Source organism: Miniopterus natalensis, chromosome 19 (assembly GCF_054644295.1).
Source record: "Miniopterus natalensis isolate mMinNat1 chromosome 19, mMinNat1.hap1, whole genome shotgun sequence".
Classification (NCBI taxonomy): Eukaryota; Metazoa; Chordata; class Mammalia; order Chiroptera; family Miniopteridae; genus Miniopterus; species Miniopterus natalensis.
Window position 1 is genome coordinate 36762640 of NC_142099.1, and position 22704 is coordinate 36785343.

At 51.3% G+C, this 22704-nt stretch overlaps 2 protein-coding genes and 2 non-coding genes across 4 annotated transcripts in view; 1 reads left to right on the forward strand and 3 right to left on the reverse strand.

Moving 5' to 3' along the window:
* MPZL1 (myelin protein zero like 1) overlaps positions 1 to 9531 on the reverse strand; it is a 28846-nt gene extending 19315 nt beyond the window's left edge. Inside the window, exon 1 of the mRNA XM_087828103.1 lies at positions 9427 to 9531. Coding sequence (XP_087684229.1) covers positions 9427 to 9517 — 91 coding nt within the window. The 5' untranslated portion in view covers positions 9518 to 9531. The remainder of the gene's footprint in view (positions 1 to 9426) is intronic.
* A 3889-nt stretch (positions 9532 to 13420) lies between these two features.
* Positions 13421 to 13492, forward strand: TRNAP-AGG (transfer RNA proline (anticodon AGG)). The gene has a single exon. It is a non-coding gene; the product is annotated as a tRNA-Pro (tRNA).
* Positions 13493 to 14163: 671 nt separating this feature from the next.
* Positions 14164 to 14235, reverse strand: TRNAP-CGG (transfer RNA proline (anticodon CGG)). Its single transcript has one exon. It is a non-coding gene; the product is annotated as a tRNA-Pro (tRNA).
* Positions 14236 to 19986: 5751 nt separating this feature from the next.
* RCSD1 (RCSD domain containing 1) overlaps positions 19987 to 22704 on the reverse strand; it is a 45338-nt gene continuing 42620 nt past the window's right edge. Inside the window, exon 7 of the mRNA XM_087828228.1 lies at positions 19987 to 21981. Coding sequence (XP_087684354.1) covers positions 21949 to 21981 — 33 coding nt within the window. The 3' untranslated portion in view covers positions 19987 to 21948. The remainder of the gene's footprint in view (positions 21982 to 22704) is intronic.

Sequence of the window (22704 nt, forward strand, 5' to 3'; positions counted from 1 at the left end):
ATAGGTTTTTAAAAATTGATTTTAAAGAGAGAGGAAGATAGAGGGAGAGAGAGATAGAAGCACTGATGAAAGAGAAATATTGATCGGCTGCCTCCTGCATGCCCCCTACTGGGGACTGAGCCCAAAACCCAGGCACGTGCCCTGACCAGGAATCCAACTGGCAACCTCTTGGTGCGTGAGACAATGCTCGACTAATGGCCACGCTGCCCGGGACTTTCTCTCAATTTTGCTGTGAAAAATAAAGTCTATTACAAGATATATTGATGTCTGGGTTTCGTGCCTACCCCCAGGGTTTCTGATTTAATTACTTTGAGGCGTGGCTTGCACATCAGGTGATGCTAAACTGGCAACCACCATCCAGCACACCAGTGAGATACAGGACTTCACTATGATATTGTAATGAGACGGTCCTGCAGCCGGGCCGGGCCCTGCAGACGGTCCTGCAGCAGATGGGCCGGGCCCTGCCTGGCATTTGACTGAGTGTTACGTAGAGGTATGCTGACTTTTGAAATACATATTAGTGCACATTCATGGACCTGACTTTTTCAAAAGACGAGGACAGTGCTGCTCTACCACCTTCTTAATCACACATTTACAAATTTAAATCTGCTTTATTCTAAAGAATGCACTGGCTGCGGATTTAACATGGCAGTGGTCTTCAAAGCAGCTGAATGTGTAGAACTTTGTATCTGTGCATGTTGTTATTATTTTAATGGTTAAAATACACCTTAGGAACCAATGAAATGTACACCAGACATGTGGAAGCTCTAAAGCACAGTTGCCAGTATCCCCAGGAATCCAATGATGAGAGCTTGAAACCCAGAGCTCTGCTTGGTTCTGAGAGGTTCAAGTTTAGGAAGAAGTGTAAAACCAGCACCTGCTGCGATGGCAGCCTGGGGCTGGGCAACCAACCACAGTCTCACTAAAGGGGAGAGAGTTAAATGGGGGAGGAAATGCTTCATATTTTTTTCAGGCTATAGGTAGGTACTCTCAGAGCTGTGGCTACCACCTGGTTCTTCTCTGGGCAGGTTCTCAATCAAATGCAAATTTGTCTGTGCCAGTCTCTTATGTAAAACCGGTTTGAAAGCTCACCTGCTTTTTTGGGAAGCCCAGGCCTCAGCATGGCAGGCCAGGCTTTTCACCGTAACAGCCCCATTTTCTGCCTTGGGTGGGATGAGGGCTGCAGCTGGTGAGCTGGTGCCAGCGGCTCCCACGCCCCCAACATGACTTGGATAAAGCCCTCCCTGGTCTGACACCTCTTTGGTCCCTGGCTCAATGTCTGCTTCGGCCCCTCTGGCTGCGGTCTGTTGAAGCCATACCTTCGAGGGAGAAGCATCTGTCAGGTACTGTTACTGCAGCAGCCTGACCTGCCCTGGAGCCCAGGGAGTAAACTCCGTCTCGCGTGGGTCCATGTGCCCAACACACAGGACACTTCCCGGTGGTCAGAAAGCTCTCAAAGGACATTTAAGGAGCAAACAGGCTGACAGCAGCTGAATTTTTAGGATCCCTATAACGCGAAGTTATGGTTAACGACACGTACAAGCACCTTCCCCGCCCCCCTAAAACAAATGGAAGAAACCAACTTGCCCTTAAATGGACACCTACCCCCAGTCAAGCGCTCTGTGGCTCTTAGAAAAATCTGGCAAAGGAGTCCAGACTCATCAGCACCGGGAAGAGTCGAAAGTGTAAAATGCTCCCCCCTGGGCAGGAAGTAAAATATGAAAGGAATGGAAACTGGCCCCTTCCTGTTGGGATATAGGCTTGGTTACAATAAAACCAAAAAGATAGTATCAAGTAAGCAACTCATTTACTGAATAACAAATAAATGCCGGGCACGCGGGGGTGTGGACTCAGCCACTCCACCCGAACATACAGGCGTCCGCCGCGTGCAGACAGACAGCAGACACCGAGGGTCTAGGGGCGCGGGGACCCCGCCCTCCCAAGGCGACCCCCGGCCTCCGGCCTGCCTTCCCTTCCCTAACAAAGTCCCCCTGAAGCGCCCCCCAAGTTTGAAAAGGAAGAGGTCAGGAGTGTCTTGTGGGGAACACACTTGAGTTTGGTCTGGAACTGAGAAAGATCACACGGGACGGAGGTTTTGCAGAGGAAGGAGCTGATGCGTACACGTGAATTATGTAGGCTCATTTGGCTGGGGCAGGGGAAGGCCTGAGAGTCGAAGACATAGGCTGAGAGTTAGAGCCCAATCCTGGGGGAGGTGAGCACCGCCAGTGTTGGAGAACAATGGCCAGGGAAGGGGAGGGGAGAGGGGGACGGGGGAGGGGAGAGGGGGGGAGGGGGAGGGGAGGAGAGGCACAGCTTGGAAAGGAGACATACATGGAGCTGCGTTTTGAACATACAAAGTTTGAGGCGAAGAGGTCAGGCTCAGCGGCTTGCTCCACAGCGTTGCCTCCTGAGCCTAGGATGGTATCAGCCGCTCAGTTAAATGGAGTGATGCTGGGTCCCGGCCAGAGGGAGCAGCGGAAGAGAACCCACGAGACCGAGACCGCACCATTAAAAAGCCCTAGGCGTGGTCAGCGCCTGGGTGATGCAGATTCTGCGTTGTCAGTGAGAACGGCTTCAGCATGGCAGCTTCGTCGCCCCCATGGGCAGTGAGCAGTGTCGGGGCATCGGGTTCTGGGCACAAAGGTCGTCACACAAAGAAAGAAATTGGCATATGCCCTGGGGCGGTTAAAGGATGCTCTGTAAATATTTAAGGCATCCAGAAGCCTCCTCACAAAATGGTTACAGACTTTGAAAGAGAAATTCTACAATATAGCAGAGTGGTTGCAAATATATACTTTGGAGGCGGAGGCCCAACTCTACCATATATTAGCTGTGTGGCCTTGGACCAGTTATACAACCTGACTGATTCTTAGTTTTCTCATCTGTGACATTAATAAAAATAATAATTATGGCACAGAGTTGTAAGGAGTGTATGAGATATGCTATAAGTTGCTCAGCAGAGACCTGGCTCAGGCAGTAAGCACTGGATAAGTGGGGGGGGAGGGGAGGGTAGCAGGAGCCTAGTTTTATGTCTAAATCCCTACGGGCTAAGAAACAGGAGTTACACCTGGCTGAAGAGAGAAATACAGCTAGCCAGCCAGACATATCATCTGTATCTATACCTATATTTAGCTCTCTGGAAGAAGCTCATGATTATGTTTAATTTACGTAACTCCACATTGTCTTCTTTAATATTTGAAGAGAAAGAAATACATTTCTTAATTTCGAGAAAAGCATTTTAAAAACGGTTTTAAATTGAATAAAATAAATTCCCCAGATTCCAAAGTAGAGTATCTGGGTCCCAGGATAGAAAACGCTCATTGCAAATGCTGGGTTGGTTACAACACAATACTGAGAAAGCTCAGATCACAATTTCATTCTTGGGGGCAATCTTATCTGCAACAAAAATTAACTCAGGCCCAGCGAAGACCTGGAGCCCTTCTAACCCCGATTAGCTAAACCTAGAATGAGATACAATGTATCACAGCTGCTAGAAAACTATTCAAGCTGCAGGCCCTGACAGCAGATCAGGGGATCGCCAAGTCTTGGCACTTCTTAAGAGACTCAGAGTTTAGAAGAAAAAAGTAATAAATGAATAAAGGAGACTCTATCAACAAAGTCGTCCCGTTCTTGGGTAAAGGCATCATGGAACCAAGGGGAAATTTTAAGTGAATAAAACAGTTCAGCAGCCACATGCATTCAAAAAATAATGAATAAACAAAGAGGTTTAAGGGCACAGATATAAATGTCCCAGGGGACAATGACAGTTTCTCAGTTCAGGCACTACGACTGGTCACAAAGCCAGCTGACCTCCGCCTTCTTACAGCGACCAAAATTCCAAGGGCTTTGGTTTGGTCTCCTGGGCATTGCTGATGTCAAGCACTTGCCAAAATAAGTGGAAAGGGCAGAAAGGAGGCTCACTAAGAATATTCTGCTCACACCAGTCTTAGGGACCAAGACCCAGGGCCATAGGATACTTGAGACCTCAGGAGATGCTCCCAGTTCTTATAATTAAATCCCCTTTGATGGGTGTTAAAGACGGAACTAATCTAGAATGAGTTCTATGCCAAAGCAAACCATTTATTCTCTTTTAAATGACGCCGGTGGTCTTAGAAGCAAGAGTAAAATCTTTCTAAGGTTTAGGGACAAGTGAGATGCATGTACTTACACGGAGAATTTGCACTTCAGATAAGAGATACGATTTAAATAAAAACACCCTGAGGCTCCAGTTGGCAGATGCTAATCATCCAGGAGAAATGTGGCTGTGAATGGAGAAAAGCAGCCTCAGTGGGGACAGAAAGGGAAGTGAGAAACAGCAGGGAGACCAGCATTCACTGGGTGGAGGGGAGGCAGAAATACTATTTGTAAAAAACTGTGTATATCGAGTTTTTCCCCGTGAAGTCACATTTTAAAAACTCGGGAGGAAAGATCAGTCATTAATGAACCCCCACAACCGTAGTCTTTGTAAATTTAAAAAATATCTACTTTGTCATGCAAGTAGGTATTTATTTTTTTAATGACTGCAAATTTTCATAAGCAGTGAATCATATTTCCTTAGAAGCAGCGCCTGCCAGGAGCTGAATGTGTCCTTTGGTGCCTATTGTGTGAGTGAGCAGCCTGCTGCCTGGCACCTCCAACCAAACCAAGGCTCCCTGCTGCACCCACAACCTCCAACAGTGCCTGGCACCCCGGAGTCTGCATTTGGGTTGAATAGTGACTAAAGGCTGTGCAAACACGGATTTGCATTTTATGTACTTTTCACACACATCTCTCACTCTAAGGTCTGTCTGTCTGTCTTTGGCAGTGTCAGAGCCCGGTGAATATCGGGAAGCTAGGGTGAAACAAGTGCGGCGCGTTGGTAGGGCTTCGTCCCCTGCATAGAGAGGTCCCCGGATTCCCGGTCATCGGTCACGCTCCTCCCACCCCCATCCCTGTGGGGGTATCGTGGGGGGAGGCCACTGACGGATCTCACATAGATGTTTCTCTCTCTCCCTCTCCCTATAAATCAGTAAAAAACAAACAACCAAACAGAAACAACAACAACAACAAAAACCTTAAAAAAAAGAACATATTTTTTAAATCTAAGTTTTTGCTTTATTACCCCAAGGAGTAACTAAGTAAAAGGCTGAGGGACTGGTAATGACATCTGTGCTGAGCATCAAAAAACGGGGAAGTCCTACTGACAAAACCTTAGGCGCCACCTCGAAGGTGATAAAACAATTTAAATATGTAGTAACTAGTCACCCCAGAGCTATGGTGCTAAAGTAGTTAAAGAATGTTAGTTTGTTCATTCCATACACTGCTTCAGAAATAAGAAATGGGAAAGGGTATAAACAGTCAGATAACGCATGAAATCACACCCGGGAAAAAGACCCCTTCTCCCAACAAACAGTTATTGAGACCAACAGTAATTCAGACGACACACTGCAAACCACTAACAAACTGTCACCCAGGACATGCCCGCGGCCCACGGCCATTTCACACGTGCTTATTAGCATCTAATACCCATGAAGCGAAGCATTCGAGATACTTCCACAGGCAGGACAGACACTGGGTCTGTCCTGAGTTCTAGTGGCGGGAAAAAGAGAAAAACCAAAGAGTGAGAGGTTACAACACAGAGGCACAGGGCCAGGAGATGATAACGGGAGACTCCTCTGGAGAAGGTGGTTTGAGAAGGTCCCTCTGAAAGTGACATTCATGCCAAAGATGAAAAGGAGACAGCTCTGGGCAGTTGTGGGGAAGAGCACACCAAACGCAAAGGACCGGAGGTGGGGAGGAGTCAGAGAGCAGGAAGGGGGCAGGAAGGGGGCAGGAAGGGGGCAGGAAGGGGGCAAGTGGCGCCAGCTGAAGAGTCAGAGAGGAGGGCAGAACTGGGGTCACACAGCTGCAGCAGGCACGCGTGGCGAAGCTGGGGTGGAATGGAAACCCGTTAAGGGTGTTAAACGAGAAAGTGACACGATCTGATTTGCATTTTTATAAAAATCATTCTTGCAGCTGTGTGAAGAGTGGATTAAAAAGAGGCAAGAGGGGCCCTAGCCGGGTGTCTCAGTTGGTTAGAGGGTAGCCCTGCATGCCAAAGGCTGCGGGTTTGATCCTCGGTCAGGGCACGTGTCTGGGCTGCGGGTTTGATCCCCGGTTAGGGCACGTGTCTGGGCTGCGGGTTTGATTCCCGGTCAGGGCACGTGTCTGGGCTGCGGGTTTGATTCTTGGCCAGGTGCCCATGGGAGGTAACCGAGTCTGTCTCTCTCTCTCATCAATAAACATATCCTCAGATTAGGATTTTTTAAAAAGGAGGCAAGAGGGGGGGCATTGGGACACCAGCTGGGAGGCTAGCACAGTAATACAGGCAAAAATGGCAGTGATTTTGACTAAAATGCTAGGAGTGGACCACTGATGGGAAAGAAGTGGGTGAATTCCAGATGCATTTTGGAGACAGGAGAGCTGACTGGATGTGCAGGATGAAGGGCAGGGAGGAACCAAGGATGGAATAGGTTTCTGGGTTGAGCAATCAGATGGATGGTGCCGCCATTTATTGAAATGGGTGCTGCAAATTACTGAGAGGTCTTCTGCCTGCATTCCTACCCAAGGGTTACCAAAGACCTTCCAGCTGCAAATCCAGCAGTCCTTACTGTATCCAGAGCCCCTTCGTCTGACACCATTAACCACTTCCTCTCCCCTAAAACTCCATTCTTGCTTGGTTTCCAAGACACCACACTAGCATGGCTCTTCTCTTAGTCATCAAGCTCTCTCCTCAGGCTCCTTACACCCCACAGCTCCGTCCTTGGCCCCCTGCTGTTTCCTGGGCGGCCTCACCCAGCAATCCATTGTTTCCAACCAGAATGTTCTCCTCACCGCCAGAACCATCTGCCCAATTGTGTTCTGCCCGTTTCTACTGGGATGTCTCCACAGCATCTTAAATTCAACACATCCGAAAGTAACTGCATCATCTTCTTCCTCCAGCGCTCCTACCCTCATCCCATACCCCTCCGCTGTGAAAAGCCCACTTCCCAAAAACACGCCCAGCTTGCCAAGCCCCAAACCTCAGGATCATCTCACACTCCCTCTTCTGAGCCCTAAGCCCTATCAAGTTTACTTTCTAGCTGGCTCACGATGATGCCGGCTGCTTTCGTTCAGGTCTTTGTCCTCGATCATTACAGTCGCCCTCAGGTGTGCCTCGCGTCACTCACCCAGCCTTGACCTCTCAACAGACAGGGGAGCCCTTCCCGCCTTCCCACAGCCTTTGGGCAAACTCCAGCTTTAGGAGCAGCAAACAAGGCCCTTAGTGAGTTACTGCCTCTCCCTGGCGCCCGCCTCAGCTCCCACCTGCTCTTATACCCGCCCGCCTCCCGCCGCACTGACTACCAGCAGGTTCACTCACCACGCTGGACATCCGGGCTCCTCGCCCGGAGCCTACTCAGCTTCCACATCCCTCCTCCAGTGGCCTGGACTTCGGCCTGAGGTGGTGACTCTCCTTACTGCCCTAACACACCATCATCAAAACACTTCTTAACTGCTTCTCCCACTGAACTGTAAGTTATGAGAGGGCAGGAATCTCCTTCCTAAGGACACTTTTGGGGCTTAACATTTAAAAGGTGCTTAATGAGTGTTTGTTGACTAACTGCACCTGGGTCAAACTCAAGAAGGTTTTCCACAAGACATGAACTGCTATATACAGTATCGATGATCAGGAACAGGTGACTCGGCAAGAAGAAACTAATACTATCAGCTGCTGGCTTTCACATGCCAGCATCCATCCTTCAGTACTGAATAGCTAGGTATGTCCAAGGTGTGTCTTGCTATTATTCTGATGATCTTTCCGTATTAATATCCATTAAGTTTAGTTCTTCAGTTCTCCCACTTTAAAAAATATATATATTTTTATTGATTTCAGAGAGAGGAAGGGAATGAGGGAGGAAGAGAGAGAAACATCAATGACGAGAGTCATTGATGGGCTGCCTCCTGCACGCCCCCTGCTGGGGATCTCGCACACAACCCCGCATGTGTGCTGTGGGGGAATGAAACTGCAGCCTCCTGGATCCTAGGTTGATGCTCAACCCCTGAGCCACGCCAGCCAGGCAGTTCTCCCGCTTTAACACTCCCAGTTTAATTACAATCAACCTCACTGTCTGACCTCTCATGAATAATTCTGTCTGAAGCACACAGGATTTCTGATAAACCTTAGGGTTAGGGTATTTCCTACTTGTTCTCTTAAAACACAAATACCATCACCACCGTCACCAACCAAAAAAACAAACAACAAAACACCCCCACCTTTAACCTTTTTTGTCAGAAGAAACATTTATACAGAATGGATTATATCTTATCTACACAAAGTATATCTTCAACTGTCAACCTCCAGAGGGTGGGGGAAGTTTTACATCTATATTTTATGGCCCCTGGGATCACTGGTTTAATTATATTTTTCCTGGTTCCAAAGATTACATGAAGGCCTTTTCCATGAAAGAAATTAATGAGTAAACTCTGATTCAGATACTGTGATGCAGCTGACATTTTTGCAGAACAAAAGAAATGAAAAAGTATGAGTTTCTTAGGAGTTGGCCGCCTTTGTAACCATATCCTAAGACAGCACAAGGTCCCCGCTGTGACCACCACCAAAGGGCCCCCTGGCAGCCACCACTTCAGTTGTCCCTAAAACAACTCATCCAGTTCAATAAATAGAGCCAAAGGTTTACCTTAAGTTTGACCTATGAAATTTGGCAAGGAAAAAAAAGTGATTTAAAAAATAATAATAATAAAATAAAAAGTGCTTTTAATGTCCTAAGTTTTGTCAAACCAGGGTGATTACGTCTGGAATTATTAGGCTTTGACCTGTCTTTTCGGCCGTTCCCAGGCTCTGCATCCTAACCCAGCATAATGGGAACTTCTTCCCGGTGCTCTGCAGACCCCAGAGATGAGACACATGAGACCCCGGGACTCTTCCGTCACGGAGGCTTTGAAAACGGATTGGAGAGCACTCGAAATGGAACTTACACCGCAAAACAAAACATGAAAAGGAACCAACAACAAAGGCCCCACTGATGAAAAACCTGCCACTTCCCAAAGGTGCAGGACGCGGAGCCCGGGTTCCGGCCCCGGGTCCCAGGCGGGCCTGGCGCCCGGCGCCGCGCGGGGAGCGCAGGGGGCCCGGCGGGAGCGCAGAGCAGGGCCGCTCCCCACGGCCCCCGGGACCCGGCAGGTAGGCTCCCCGCTCCCCGGCGCGCGGGGACCGGGAACCCGAGGGCGAGGCGCCGCACCTCCCGGGCCGCCGCGGGCCGCGCTGCGCGCCGCCTGGGTCCCCGGCCCCGAGCGCACAGGCCGCGCCCGGTCCCCGCCTCGGCGCCGGCGCGCAGGGCCCGGATCCCCACGAGGGGCGAGCGCGGCCCGAGCCCCCGCGCCCCAGAGCCCCGCCCGGCCCGCCGCACTCACGCAGCCCGAGCGCCGCCGCCAGCACCGACCACAGGCAGCGCCTGCGCCCCGGGGCCGCAGTCACCGCCCCGGCCCCGGCGGGCGCGGCCATCGTCTTCTGCTGCAGCCCCGCCGCCGCGCCCCGGGCCCGCCCGGCCCCACCGCGGTCGCTCGCTCCGCTCGGTCGGGGCAGGGGCTCGCCTCGCCGCCGCCGCGCCCGGGCACCTCCGCGCCGCGCCCCCCCGCGCCCCGCCGCCCGCCGGGCCGGCCCCGCCCAGCGGCCCGCTCATTGGCCGGCCCCGCGCCCCTCGAAGCACGCTATTGGGCGGCGCCGGCTGCCCATCACCCCCTCCGGTCAGGCGAGGCCGCGCCCCGGGTCCCACCCAGGCTCCCAGCCCGGCGCCCGAGGCCAGCTCCCGGGTCCGCCGCCCGGCTCCGCCCGCGTGGTGCCCGCCTGCCCGTGCCCGCCTCCCGCCGCGTCCCCTCTGCCCCCCGGGCCCCCCACAGGCCCCTCCATTGTCTCTCCCCGTCGGGGTCCTGGCGGGGCGCCCGCCTCCGCGCCCGCGCGGCTCGGTCCCCGCGAGCCGCCCCCAGGAGCCGCCGCGCGTCCACAGTCAGCGGGCGGTGCGGGGGGACCTGCGCGCAGAGGTCCAGAAACGACACATCTGGCCTCGCCCTGTCCCCAAGGCCTGTCCTTTGGGGGGCTGGACCATTTGTGTCGCAATCTGAGAAATCTGCTGGTGTAAGAAGAAGTCTCCATCTTGCCCGAACCTCCCCTTAGGAAGAGGGTTGGGAACTGGGAACCCTTTCCCACCACCTGGAACACAAAGGAAGGTGCTTTTTGTTTGGTTTGCTTTTGCAAACAAAATGTGCCTCCATCTGTCAATGAGAACGGGGGCGGGAGGTTCCTCCCCTGACTGCGGTGCCTCCCTGGCCCTGCGGGCTTGGCCACCGGGCCCTGGTGGCGATGCCTTTCGGAAAAAGAATGGCAGAACTGGGTATAAACTGGGCGGCAGTGTTCATCAAGAGAAAAGCACCTGGGAAGCTGTGACCCCCACTTTCCAGCCGGAGCGGAGAATGAGGCTCCCGGGTCCTCAGGCCCGAGCCCCGGGTGGACCCGGCCCGTGAGGAACGGTAACGAGCTGGGCCTCGGACACGGCTTGTCCAGCCGAGGCCACCCGACGGTCACCCAGGAGCAGCCAGGCAGCTCAGCCTGGAGCAGAAGAGCGAACCTGCAACCTGAGCAAAGTGTTTCCACAATAACCGGTGTTAGCAGATAGTAACTATTTGTTGAATGAATAGGTGAATGTTTACTTAATTGTTCTAGAGCGGTTACAAAGAAAAAACGCTGTGCAAGGTTGTTTTCACCATTGTCCTTGCACTGTAGTTCCTGATCCTTCTGTCAAGATAGTAAATGGGGAAAAACACACGCTTGAATTCCAATCATTATTGTTAGCCCAAGGATCTCATTCAACAAACTTCCTTTCCAGATACCACCTCCTTCCTCCTGGAAACCCCTCTTCCCAGCTCAAGCAGTCCAGGCACTGCAATCGCATCAATGGGAGACTTCCAATAAGGGCAGAAAGGGCCTTTTGAAGAGCTATTGCCTCTGAGAGAAACGGGCTCCTTGGGGGAGCATTTCCCCCACGGAATCAGCAATAAGGAAAGTGATGTCACGTGCAGGGGCGCTTGGCCGATAGTGACCTATGCACAGGCCCGGTGGCCTCGCTGAGTGCCTGCTTCCTACAGTACACAATAAATGCACTGATAAGAGGGAGTCTACCCTGGGAACCCCTCAGGGCTAGACACTTTCCCTTACTAGAGACAGGGACACTTGGGATCGTCTGGTGTTGGCAAACATAAAAGCAGAATTTTCTGGAGCTGGGATTAGCGGGAGGCGGTAGGAAGAGGGCGACAGGCACCAACATTTCCTACAGATCTTTGTGACTGTGGTAGAACGCTCTTCACCCCTGTGTTCTGCCTGCACCCCCTCCCTCCTGTGTTTTGAGACCTGCTAACAGAGGATAACTGGAATGCTGTGATGGCGGGTGGCGGTAACCAGAGGTTCCTGGAACACTGAGAGTTTGACCGTTAGTGGGTAGATATGAGATAGAACCAAAGGTGAATCCCAGGCCACATGGAGAAAGGTCTGCCTGAAGCTAAATCAGTTTCACTGATATTTCTGTAGAAAGAGCACCTTCATCCAAGAGAAGGGTCGCATTTTTACTAGAAGTTTTTGAAAATCTGAAAGAGTTCTACTGTCTCTGATGTCCCTGGGCACAGAGGCACCAAACTGGGATAACAAGAGTAAGGGGGTCCTTGGGAGGTTTTAATTGTTATGGGAGATAGGCCACCAGGCTTCTTCATTCGCTGTGACTGGAGCGCCTTCGTCTCGTCTCCCCTGCCCGGCAACCATCCAGGTACTACATTCCTCCACTGGGGAAGGATGTGTCCTGCAGGTGGTCCCAGGAATCCTCCTGCCGGGAGAGACTCTTCTCACCCTGAGTTAGGCAGTTGATATCTTGAGTTTGGTTACTGTCGGTCTTCCTGCATCCTTGTTGTGAGCGGTGAATGACATACCCTGGTGGAGTCTGAAGAGCAAAAGACAAACTCTTTTTCAGTCACTAGAGAGAAGCTGGAGAATGAAAAAGAAACCCCCCAAACGACAATAAACTCTAGTAAATTCAAGTGGGAAAGGAGGGCATGGAGTCCTCTTAATAACTACAGACACGGAGGTTTTCAGAAAGCTGAAGTGGTTACATTATTTTACTTAACTTATATTTTATAGTTTCCTCATTTTGGGGAAATGCAAACTTCTTAAGTTTTCAGGGCACATTTTGTTAGGTTTGACGAGTAAACGATCACAGCACCTAGGACTAATTAACGTTTTAAAGCATATTCTTATCTCTTGCTTGATCTTTAAGAAAAACTAAAGACTAAGAGGAACTAAAGGACAGTTTCAAATAAAACAAGGGCTGGTCTGAATGTTAAGCCTCCACAACTATGATTTACTGGTGTCAGCCTGTATGAAGAAAGCTGACAATTCAGTGTCTGGCGCGCAGAGCTTCTGAATGTTAGTTGAATAAATGAGTTGGTATATGAAAAAAATAAATGAACAGGTATATTTAAGATAGGCACCCTATTTGTTATTTCCTACCTGGTTACTTATTTGCTAGAATGACAATTCACAATTACTGATTGTCCAAGTACTAAAACTTGTATTGTTAATAAATCGGGAACAAATTACAGTCATTCAGCAATTATTCATTTAGTGCTGGCTTTGCTACCATAAACCTCAATACTATTTAAAACTTTAAAACATAGTAAATAAACCATGCCTTAAAGATACTGGGACAATTGGGCACCAATTACAACCAATTATAAAATTGGTTGGCAATTATATAGTAGAATTCAATGCTAGTGTTGGTGTCTTGTCCTCCAGCAAATTATGATTCAAGGAGACACATACAATTGGTTTTAATGTGTTAAAGGATTTTTTTTTTTTTTTTTTTCTGGGAAGGTAAGAGTTTGGGATTTATGCAAAAGGAAAGAGATTTTCCAGCTGAAGAGAACAGTTTGAGTAAAAACACAGAGATGGGAATTCACAAGGTTGGAAAGGTGGTGCTTTGAACACTAGGATAACAGGTAGAGGCAAGAAACCAACAATTTTACTGTTATTAGAAAGTGCAACAACCAGAACTCAGTAAAGGTGAGTGTCTGGAATCTGGCTGCCACAGGGACATTGCCACACACTTATTGCAATTTATTAGCCACGAATACAGATAGAATTATGTTTTTTGAGATAAGAGGTAACTATTACACCAGTAATAACGCTGTTGTTTTCTTTTGTGTCACTGATTTGCAAAGATGAAAAGAGAAAATAAAATAGAAAAGTAACTATAGAACATTGAAAACAGCTTAAGGAGATAAACACAATTATTAAAATAACCGCTTGGGGGCGCAGGGCTAGGCAGCTTCACGTTCCTTTGTCATGGCGGTAACCCCGTAACACATCGGCTCGTTGGTCTAGGGGTATGATTCTCGCTTAGGGTGCGAGAGGTCCCGGGTTCAAATCCCGGACGAGCCCACTTTTCCTTCCTTAATGAATTAAACGTTTCTGAATAAATTGCCTTTAGAATAGATAAATAAACGTAATGAATACGTGTTGTTGCAAAACTCAAAACTGAGACTTTCTGAACCGAGAGCGTACTTTACGTTTAAATACCATTGAAAGATGTAACGTGAAAACCGAGAACGTTTGCCAGCGACGTAACACGGCGGACGCGGTCCCCGCCCGGGCCAGTTCCGGGGTGCAGCGCGCAGAGGGTGCGGAGCCCCCACCTGGGTCGCCTGCAGGCGGGTGCGCGTTGCCCTCGCCCAAGCCGGGCTCGTCCCCGCCCGCAGGGCTGGGCTTCGGCGGCCGGAGCTCGGCGCGTCGTCCCCGGGACCCGCTAACTCGGGCGCCCGCTGCTCCGCTAGGAGGTGTTGGGGGGCCCCGGGTGCCGCACACGGCGGCCCTTTTCCAAGCACGTGTGTTTTAGAGGGTACAAGCAGCTGTCACGCCTCACTCGGGCCCACGGTAATCGCAAATATTACGCGAACAGACCTCATTCCGTGCCCTGCTTCGCAAAAGGCAGGCCGTCCACCTTGGAGCTTCGGGCCGGAGACGTTGAACACAAACCGCTCGGGGGGCCGAGTGGAAAAGAAAAGGCCTTTTCCAGTGTGAAGGTTACGGGGAGAGGAAAAACCTAAGAGCCTGGGCTCGTCCGGGATTTGAACCCGGGACCTCTCGCACCCGAAGCGAGAATCATACCCCTAGACCAACGAGCCGCTCCCGGCAGAGGCGCGCCTGGCGCCTCCCTTCAGCCTTGTCCCGCCTCCCTCCGCCTCCCGCCCGCTCGCCCCGACCTGCCCGCGACCCTGCTCGCCGCCCGGGCCGCTCCTTCCCTGGGCTCGGGCGCGGAGCCCACCGCCTCGCGGAGGGGGCGCAGGGGGGCGCAGGGGCGCAGCGGGGCGCGCACTGCGGGGGCGGGGCGCGCACTGCGGGGGCGGGGCGGGTTGCAGCGCCTCTGCTGGGCTCCGCGCCGCCCGCGCACCGTGGGGAAAGCCGCCTTCCCGGGGCGCCGGAGCGCCCGGCCTTTGCGCCCGGGGGCAGCCGCGCGGGGACCACGGGCTAGGAGGTGCGGGCCGGGCCTCTCGGACGCGGGGCCGCCGCTGGATGTTCGCCGCCCAGCGTCTCCCCGCCGCCAGCTTTCGCTCCTTGCGGGGAGCGCCCCCACTCTCCGCCGAGACCACCCTCAGTGCGCCCGATCTGTGCTCGGTCCATCCCCACGGTGCGCCCCCGGCCCTGCGCTCAGACCTACCCCCTACTGCGCCCCGGGACGCGGGTCCGGGGCCCACCCCCTCTGCGCCCGCAGCCGACGCCCACGGGTGGGTGGGCCTGGGAACGGCGGCCGGAAGCGCGGGCGGGACAAGGGCACCCCATCCCCGCTGGGAGGTGACGCGGGGGACCGTCCCAGAGCGGAGAGCGCTGGCAGCCCAGGCTGCCCGGGCGTGCACTGCGGATCATGCCCCCTTGTGAGCGCTCCGCGCGCGTGAACTCCCTGGACGCGCCTCCCAGCTTGCCCTGAGGTACTGCAGCAGTCCTCATTTTGCAGTGAGGACATCCGGGCCACATGGCGAGAAGCGGTGGCGCGGGTGTAGGAACACCCGAGATGGAGGGAGCCGGCTGAGCGGCGTGGAGAAGGGCAGGGTGGGCGCCGCGGCAGCTCGGGGGGGAGGAGCGGCGGTGGGCGGGTCCCGCGCTCGGGCAGCTCCCGCTCCGGGCCGACGCCGAGGCCCTGGGCCCCGGGGCAGGGGCGTGGGGCTCCTGCGTGCACGACTCCTGCCTGGGCGCCCCCGGAGCCTCGGCTGCCCTAGCCCTGCGCACCCCTTCTTCCCCAGCACCCCTCCTCCCTCCTTGCGGCTGGGGGTCGGGCTGCAGAGGCTCCTCGTTCCTGAAGCCCTCTTCTGTCCTTAGCTGCCTTTAATTCGGGATCAGTGGGACCCGAAGCTGGCAGCCTGGTCAGCTAACTTGGCACAAGGGCCTGGCGGTCGGCTGTGCGGAGCCTTGTTTGCAGCCTGTGGGGTGAGGCACTGAGGGGCTCACTCACAGACCACCGCCAGTCAGGGAGGGTGGATTTGCTTCCCCACGGAAAGCCATGTCCCCATCCGAACAGAAACTTGGATCTGATGTAAAATGTGTCTTTTTTCCAGACTCCAATCTAATGTCCTTCAGTAGCTTCAGCTACTTTTACTAGAAGCATTTCTGCGTGGTTCCCCTCACTCACCCTTTTTTCTGAGGTTTATTGTGTGCCTCCCTCTGAAGTTGCAAACCCTAATCATCAGGAATGGCCTTTTGGAGTTGCCTTCGCCCTTTCACTTTTCATTCAGAAGTTTTCCTTGTTTCGAGTTTTGAGAGTGCATAAGGTCATGGAGGCAACAGGAATCTAAGGTCTAGATCATGAAAGGAGCTGCATCACACTAGAGCACCTTCGCTTCCCCGGGGATCTTCTTACCCTGTGTTTTATACAGATTTGGTCTTGCTCTGGATGTTCCTGGGTGAATAGCAGAGGACAAGTTGTATAGCTTCCATGATCAAAACTGTGAGTATTTATGAAGAGCGGCTGAGGATAGTATGTTACACAAAAGAAAGATACACAGTTACATAGAGTAAGATCCCAATTGTAACAACCAAGAATTAGAAAGAAAAACAAAACATGTATACATGCATTAAAAAAACTAGAGGGGAATCCATAAAATATTGTTATCTCTGGGTACTGGAATTATGAATAATTTTTTATTTACTTAAAATATTTTCTTTTCCTCCACAAATTTTCTAAAATAAAGGTGTATTGTTTTTATAAGGAGAAAAATTAAGATAATTGACCTTTATATTTTTAATTTTTCAGTTATAGGTGACATACAATATTATATTAGCTTCAGGTGTACAACATAGTGGTCAGACATTTATAGACCTATGAAGTGATCCCCCCAATAAGTCTAGTGTCCATCTGGCACCAAACATTTTTAAATCGCGCAGAAGGCAGGGTTCTTAAAACTGTGTCTCCTTGTGGTGGCAGAATGAAAGGGGACACAATGAGCGGCATCGCGAAGCAGCCCTTCCTGCGCCTCCCTGCTCTGAGCGCTTCCAGAGGTCGTCAGGAGGCCTTGCTGTCACTCCTGGGGGCAGCGCCTGGCACCACCTAGCACCCAGGGTTCCTTAGATAGCCCAACAGTAGTGACTAGTGTTGAAGGTCCTGTAATTTTCTTGGAGGGGAATGAGTGCCTGCCTCTTGGTAATACCCATTCTTTGAGTACCAACCATATAATCATCTAGGATCTTGTCTGAATGCTGGTGAAAGAGCAATTCAGTCCACTTTTGCTTTAAAACAGAAGCAGTTGGTAAGCGAGCTGACATTACGGGTTTGTCTAGGTCCGAGAAATTTTCTCAGATTTCTATGTAAAACGACATCATGAAGGGCCAGAGTCATTACTCTGGGAGTGCCCGGGGGCATCTGAGCGCGATTCCTGGCTCCCTTCTGCATCCCGCTTCCCTCGCAGCATCTCCGTGGCTGTGCCAGGCCCGGTGTTGGCTGCTCCCACAGAGAAGCCCACAGTTCTCCAGGGCCAGGAGGACGAGTGAGAAGTCTCTTTGCCCCTGTTTTTGAGGCAGGGGTTTATGCCGGGGCTCCCTTTCGCAGCGGGCACATAACATATTCGCCTCCTCCTCTGAGTCTCAAAGAACCAGGATTCCCTGCCCTCCTGACCACAGCGGGGCCCCTCCCGCACTCCCGCAGCTCTCCTGGGATCCGAAGGCAGAACTGGAATCCTGGCCTTAGCGGCTGGCCACTCTGCTCAGGACACCCCTGGGCTGGATGGGAGCCTGGGTCACCCCAGGCAAGGTTAGGAAGTCAGAAAGGCGTGTGGCCCGCTCCTCGACTTCTGTGCACCTTGCTTGTCCTCTGGGAAGGGTTTCCCAGCCCAGCTCACTCAGGCCGTGATGCTGAAGGGGTTCAGCCAGGACCGCCCTGGGATGTGCATTTGGACTGGGGAGGAAGACTGAAGCCCCCGGAGTCAGCTGCTCATGATGACATCTCAGGATGTGGCATCAGAGGAGGGAGGTGTTGGGCAGCGATAAATGTGGAAAATAATCCTCTTCTGAAATCACTCGGGTCATTCATTACTTACCAAATATTTATCGGGTACTCAGAACGGGAGCAGCAGTGCTGCACCGACCAGCTCTGGACACAGCGGTACCGGGTTCCAGAAAATACTGACACATGTTCTTTGGGGGCTTATGAAAACTAATTGTTTTATTGGAGTAGCGCTCGAGGTTTGCTCCATGCCCTTGACCTCTTCATAAGCCACCTGGCCATGCGTCATATAGAGATGTTCTGTTCCTACTATTGTTACCCGGGTGGCAGAGCACAAAGCTGACTAAAACTAATTAGAGTCAAATGAAATTTAATTTTTTAGCAAACAGTGCAATAATAGTTTGGTGTTTCAGGTATTGCCCTGTTGGAGACATCCTTTTTTTCTTTGCCTTCCCAGCATCATTTCTTTGGGTAACAGCACCCCGATTTCACCTTAAGGCACCCCGTTGCTCCCCTTCAGTCCTTGACGATTAAATGGGATTGACTCACCTAGCGCCTAGTGCCAGGAGGGGGCATGCGACCTAGGCCTGGCCAGTCCGATCCCGGCATCTTCTTGGTCATAACAACTGGTTCGGGCATGGACATATACGATCCATACGGGGCCTACACGAAACCTCCGCAGGATTCCCCAGGACAGTTATTAGGAAAAATAAGCTCACTCACTGGGTGGCAGAGCCTTGTTGAGAATGTGACCAACCCAGAGGGAAGCAGAGGCTAGTCACAGAGGTATTCCCACGTGGCCTGAGTGACTGTATTTAGATCCATCTATGGAGTTTTGTTGATTTTTAGAGAGTGGAAGGGAGAGAGGTAAGGGGGAGGGAAAGAGAGAGAGGGAGAGAGAGAGAGATAAACATTCATGTGAGAGAGGCACATCGATTGGTTGCCTTCCACACATACCCTGACCAGACAGGGATTGAACCTGCAACCCAGGCACGTGCCCTTGACCGGGCATCAAACCCGAGACCCTTTGGTGCTCGGGCCGATGCTCTAACCACTGAGCCATACCAGCCAGGGCCATCTGTGGGTTTTTAATTTATATTATTCAGTATGTAGGCAGAAAGAGAGACACTCATGGTAGCTATAGTTCTGTTTTCATCAGCCCGTTAGAGTTGGGCTCCTTCATTAGCATTAATTCACCTGTCTTCCACTTTTACACTCCCAAGAATCAAAAGATGGTGATGAACTGCTTGCTGTCCACTCATTTTCTGAATGTCTAGTCAGCCAGTCACAGGCAAGCACCAGTGTGGCAAATGGGGCTGTGTTCAGGGTGAGCTCCGTGAGGAGGGCGGAGGCCTGAGGCTGCCGGCGTCTCCTGGTCGTCCGGTTCCCCAGCTCCGCAGGCAGTGGGAGCAGCACCGCAGGCCCCTCTTAAGCCCTGGCCTGTCCTTTCGAGGCGCCCAGCGTTTCTTCTTGCTCCGTGTCTGCAGAAAGGAAGGACAGCTTGAACTTCAAGCAGGGCTACGAGGGAGTGGAAGGATGACGCTGGCTCTCCCCCTCAGCCTTGTGACTCTGAACAATCAATGTTTTAAAGAAAATAATAGGCCAACGTCCCTGATGAACATAGATGCAAAGATCCTCAACAAAATGTTAGCAAACTGAATTCAGCAATGTGCCAAAAAGATCATACACCATGATTAGTGGGATTTGTTCCTGGAACGCAAGAATAAAAATGCAGCATTTTTGTAATTAAAAAGAAAAAAGAGTCCGGCCGGGCGTGGCTCAGGGGTTGAGCATCGACCTGGGATCCAGGCGATTGGGGTTCGATTCCCAGTCAGGGCACATGCCCGGTTGTGGGCTTGATCAATGACTCTCTCATCATTGATGTTTCTGTCTCTCTCTCTCTCCCTCTCCTTTCCTCTCTCTGAAATCAATAAAGATATATTTAAAAAAAAAAAGAAAAGAAAAAAGACATTACCTTCAGAAGAGCGATAATTAAATCAATTACTGGTTTCTCAAGAGAAATCATGAAAGCCAGAAGAAAAATGGAATACTTCAAAGTGCTAAAGGAAGGTAACTGACAATCTAGAATTCTATGCCCAGCAAAAAGTGTTCTTCAAAATTAAAAGGGAAATGAATGCATCTCTGGACATCAAGACAGAGAAGTAACGAGCGTTAAAAGAGGGATTCATGACAGGTCTTCAGGCAGCAGTAAAGTGAACCCAGAGGGAATATCAGAGGGGCAAGAAGAAAAGATTGATGAAAGGGGTAAAATATATGGATAAGTCTAAGTGAATATTGATTGTATTTATATAAAAAGAATCAGTGTTTTCTTTCAAGCCTTTTGAGAAAGTCTGAATGAAACAGTCATCCTGGCCTGGTTGGTACCTAAGACACAGATGAGTTTCTTTCACCCAGTTTTGAAATTCTGGCATCAACCATGCGAATGGGACACCCTTCAGGGGAGGAGAGCTCCAAGCAGCCAGGCTGCCGAACCTGGCGAATCCCCGATCACTGCGACCCCCCTGGGAATGGGGCCTCCATTTTCTCACAAAACAGATCAAACACTATGACTACTAGGGGATGGGGAGATGGGAAGGTATTTTGAACACATCACACATGCTCCTTCAACGTCACATTCTTGTCAATTTTTATTGCTCCTTTCTCATCTGCGACTGTAAGGTACAGACCCTCCAGAAGAAAAATAGAGTTTTGTTTTCACACCCACCCACATGCCACACTTTCTGTTCCATTCCTTTCTCAAGTTAGGGAAGTGGCAGGTTCCCCTTTTGGTCACACACATTCACAGAACCCTTGCCCGGCTCTGTGTGTGAGTGTATAAACGACCCAGAGACGTATGTAAATAAACCATGTACTGTGTAGGGGATATACATCTCTGTCAATAGCTGGAGAGACAGATGACAGGCAGACAGATGTTATGCAGCCCTCAAAATAACGACATTCCATGTCTCCCAAACTCTGCTACAATACAAAGCTTATTAGAGCATCAGTCTCCACTAGGTTACAAGTTTTAGAGGATGCTTATATTTAAAAAGTTTTGAAAAAATATATATACCAAATATTAACACTCTCCTGGTTAGGAAAACTATAAGTGGGCTGAGGAAGTTGAGGTACCAGCGGCGAGGTAAGGCCTCTTCGTCTGGGAGATGATTTTTCTGAAGTTGCAGCAGAGTGTGGTCTCACGGACCTCCAGAAAAACAGCGGGCTCGACTCTCCACCACTGAACTCTTAGGGCCCAACCCGAAAAATGAAACACTTATTTGGATTACCATCTTTCAGCAGGAGTGCGTGAGGACGGGAGAGGCTCTGAGCGAGGGAATGGTAGCCGGGCCCTGTTCCCTGCAAAGCCTCCTGTCCTCTCCGACAGAGCACAAAAGCAAGAGCTACCGGTTGAGAACAGACTGAGGACACCCAGCCAGTCCTCCTGAGGTGGGAAGGCGAGCCTGGGCTTCCCTTCAAGAGCAGCTTCCCAGGGAAGCCGGGGAGGATGGTTTTATTTTGTAGTTAGCACATCACAGCGCTCAAAGCACCTCCAGGGAAATTTCTAATCCATGCTCAAGGGTCACCGTCTGGCAGTGCATAGGTCACCCTCCCAGGATGACTCAGAGGACAGACATCGGTCGCACTGTCTGCTTTCAGGACCGGGAACTGCAGCAGAGCCCAGGAACTGCTCCACTCCTGGCCCATCCAGGAGTCCACAGGGCCTGCTCCCGCCTCCTGCTTCTCCCTGGCAGGAGGGGCGAGTCGAGCCCAGCACCAACTAGGAAACTAAGGCACCAGAAGAGCTTCTGCTGCCAGGACAGAGACATTATATTTTTATGTAATTATCACTCCTAGTCCAATGTTTTAAAAGTTGGTTGGCCAGTTCAAATTTGCACCATGCTGAAAGGCTGTCTTGGGTGGGTTTTGGTACAATTTAAGGTCTTTTTGCCACTTATAGGACTCATATTTTCAGCAGTACTATTTTCTTTTGTTTCTGGCCTGAAATGGGTTTTTACTTACATCAGAGCAGGGTAAAAACTTCAGCTCAGTAGAAAGGCTATCATTTTACACAATCTGATCAGCTCAACCCGAGTCCTGTGCCGAGGTCAGCTGCAGGGACAGATGATTGTGGACAGTGTCTGGACCCCAGAGGTTGACCAGTATCCCTGGGGAGTAGTCACTATAGTAAATTGCTTTAAATAAGTTTTGTTTTTTCAACCAATTCCATCAAATGACACAAACTCAAGCTGATAAAATCTGCTGCCTCAGATCCAGTCTCCGCCTGGGCCGGAGTGGAGGCCGGGAGGCAGTGGCCCAGTCTCCAGGCTGACTCCAGCCCCCATGCAGTCTGCTGATGGCTTCATTTGCTGCTACCATGGTGGCTGCTGCTTCCACAGTGGGCTTGTGTCTACATCTTAGTGTCCTGGACAGAGACGTTGGCCTGTGAACAGAGCAGGAAAGAATGAATTGGGAAGAGAGTAGGGAAATCCTGATGCCAGCCATCTCCCCAGGGATGCCAGGCCAGGCAACAACAGCAATGGCAGTGGTAACAGTAGGACCAATGCTATGTGCCTGGTGTCGTTTTTTACATGCATTGACTCATCTATTCTTCACAAAAGCAAGGTGACTCAGGTACTTCGATTAGCTTTGTTTTACAGATGGGCAATTAAGGCACAGAGAGGTCAAGTGACTTCCCCTAGGTCACACAGCAGTAAGTGGTGGAGTCAGGATTTAAACCCAGGGACCAGAGCTTAAGCCCTCACCTGAGAGGTGACGCTGCCTAGTCTTAGACGCCTGGCTTCCCATGTCCTCCCGGCCCTAGCTTCTCATTCCCACTGTAGTTCATCATCCTGAAACACTGATCAGAAACCTTTGTCAGCACAAAAAGGGAAAAATACAGAAAGAAAGAAAAAGACTGGCCCTGGAGGGCAAGGCCAGGATGATAGCTACTGATTCAGCACTTGTGCAAACACTGCTCCCCTGTGCTAAGAGCTGCGCTGGCCTCCTCACCACCCGTGTTCTAGCTGAGACACTGAGAGAGTTACTGACGACCCACAGTGCAAGGTGGTACGTGGCGTGGGCCATCCTCACGACTGCACTGAGAGCAAGAGGTGTGCGAGGGGCTGGAGGCAGCTGTCACCGGGCAATCAGGAAGTGCCCATGG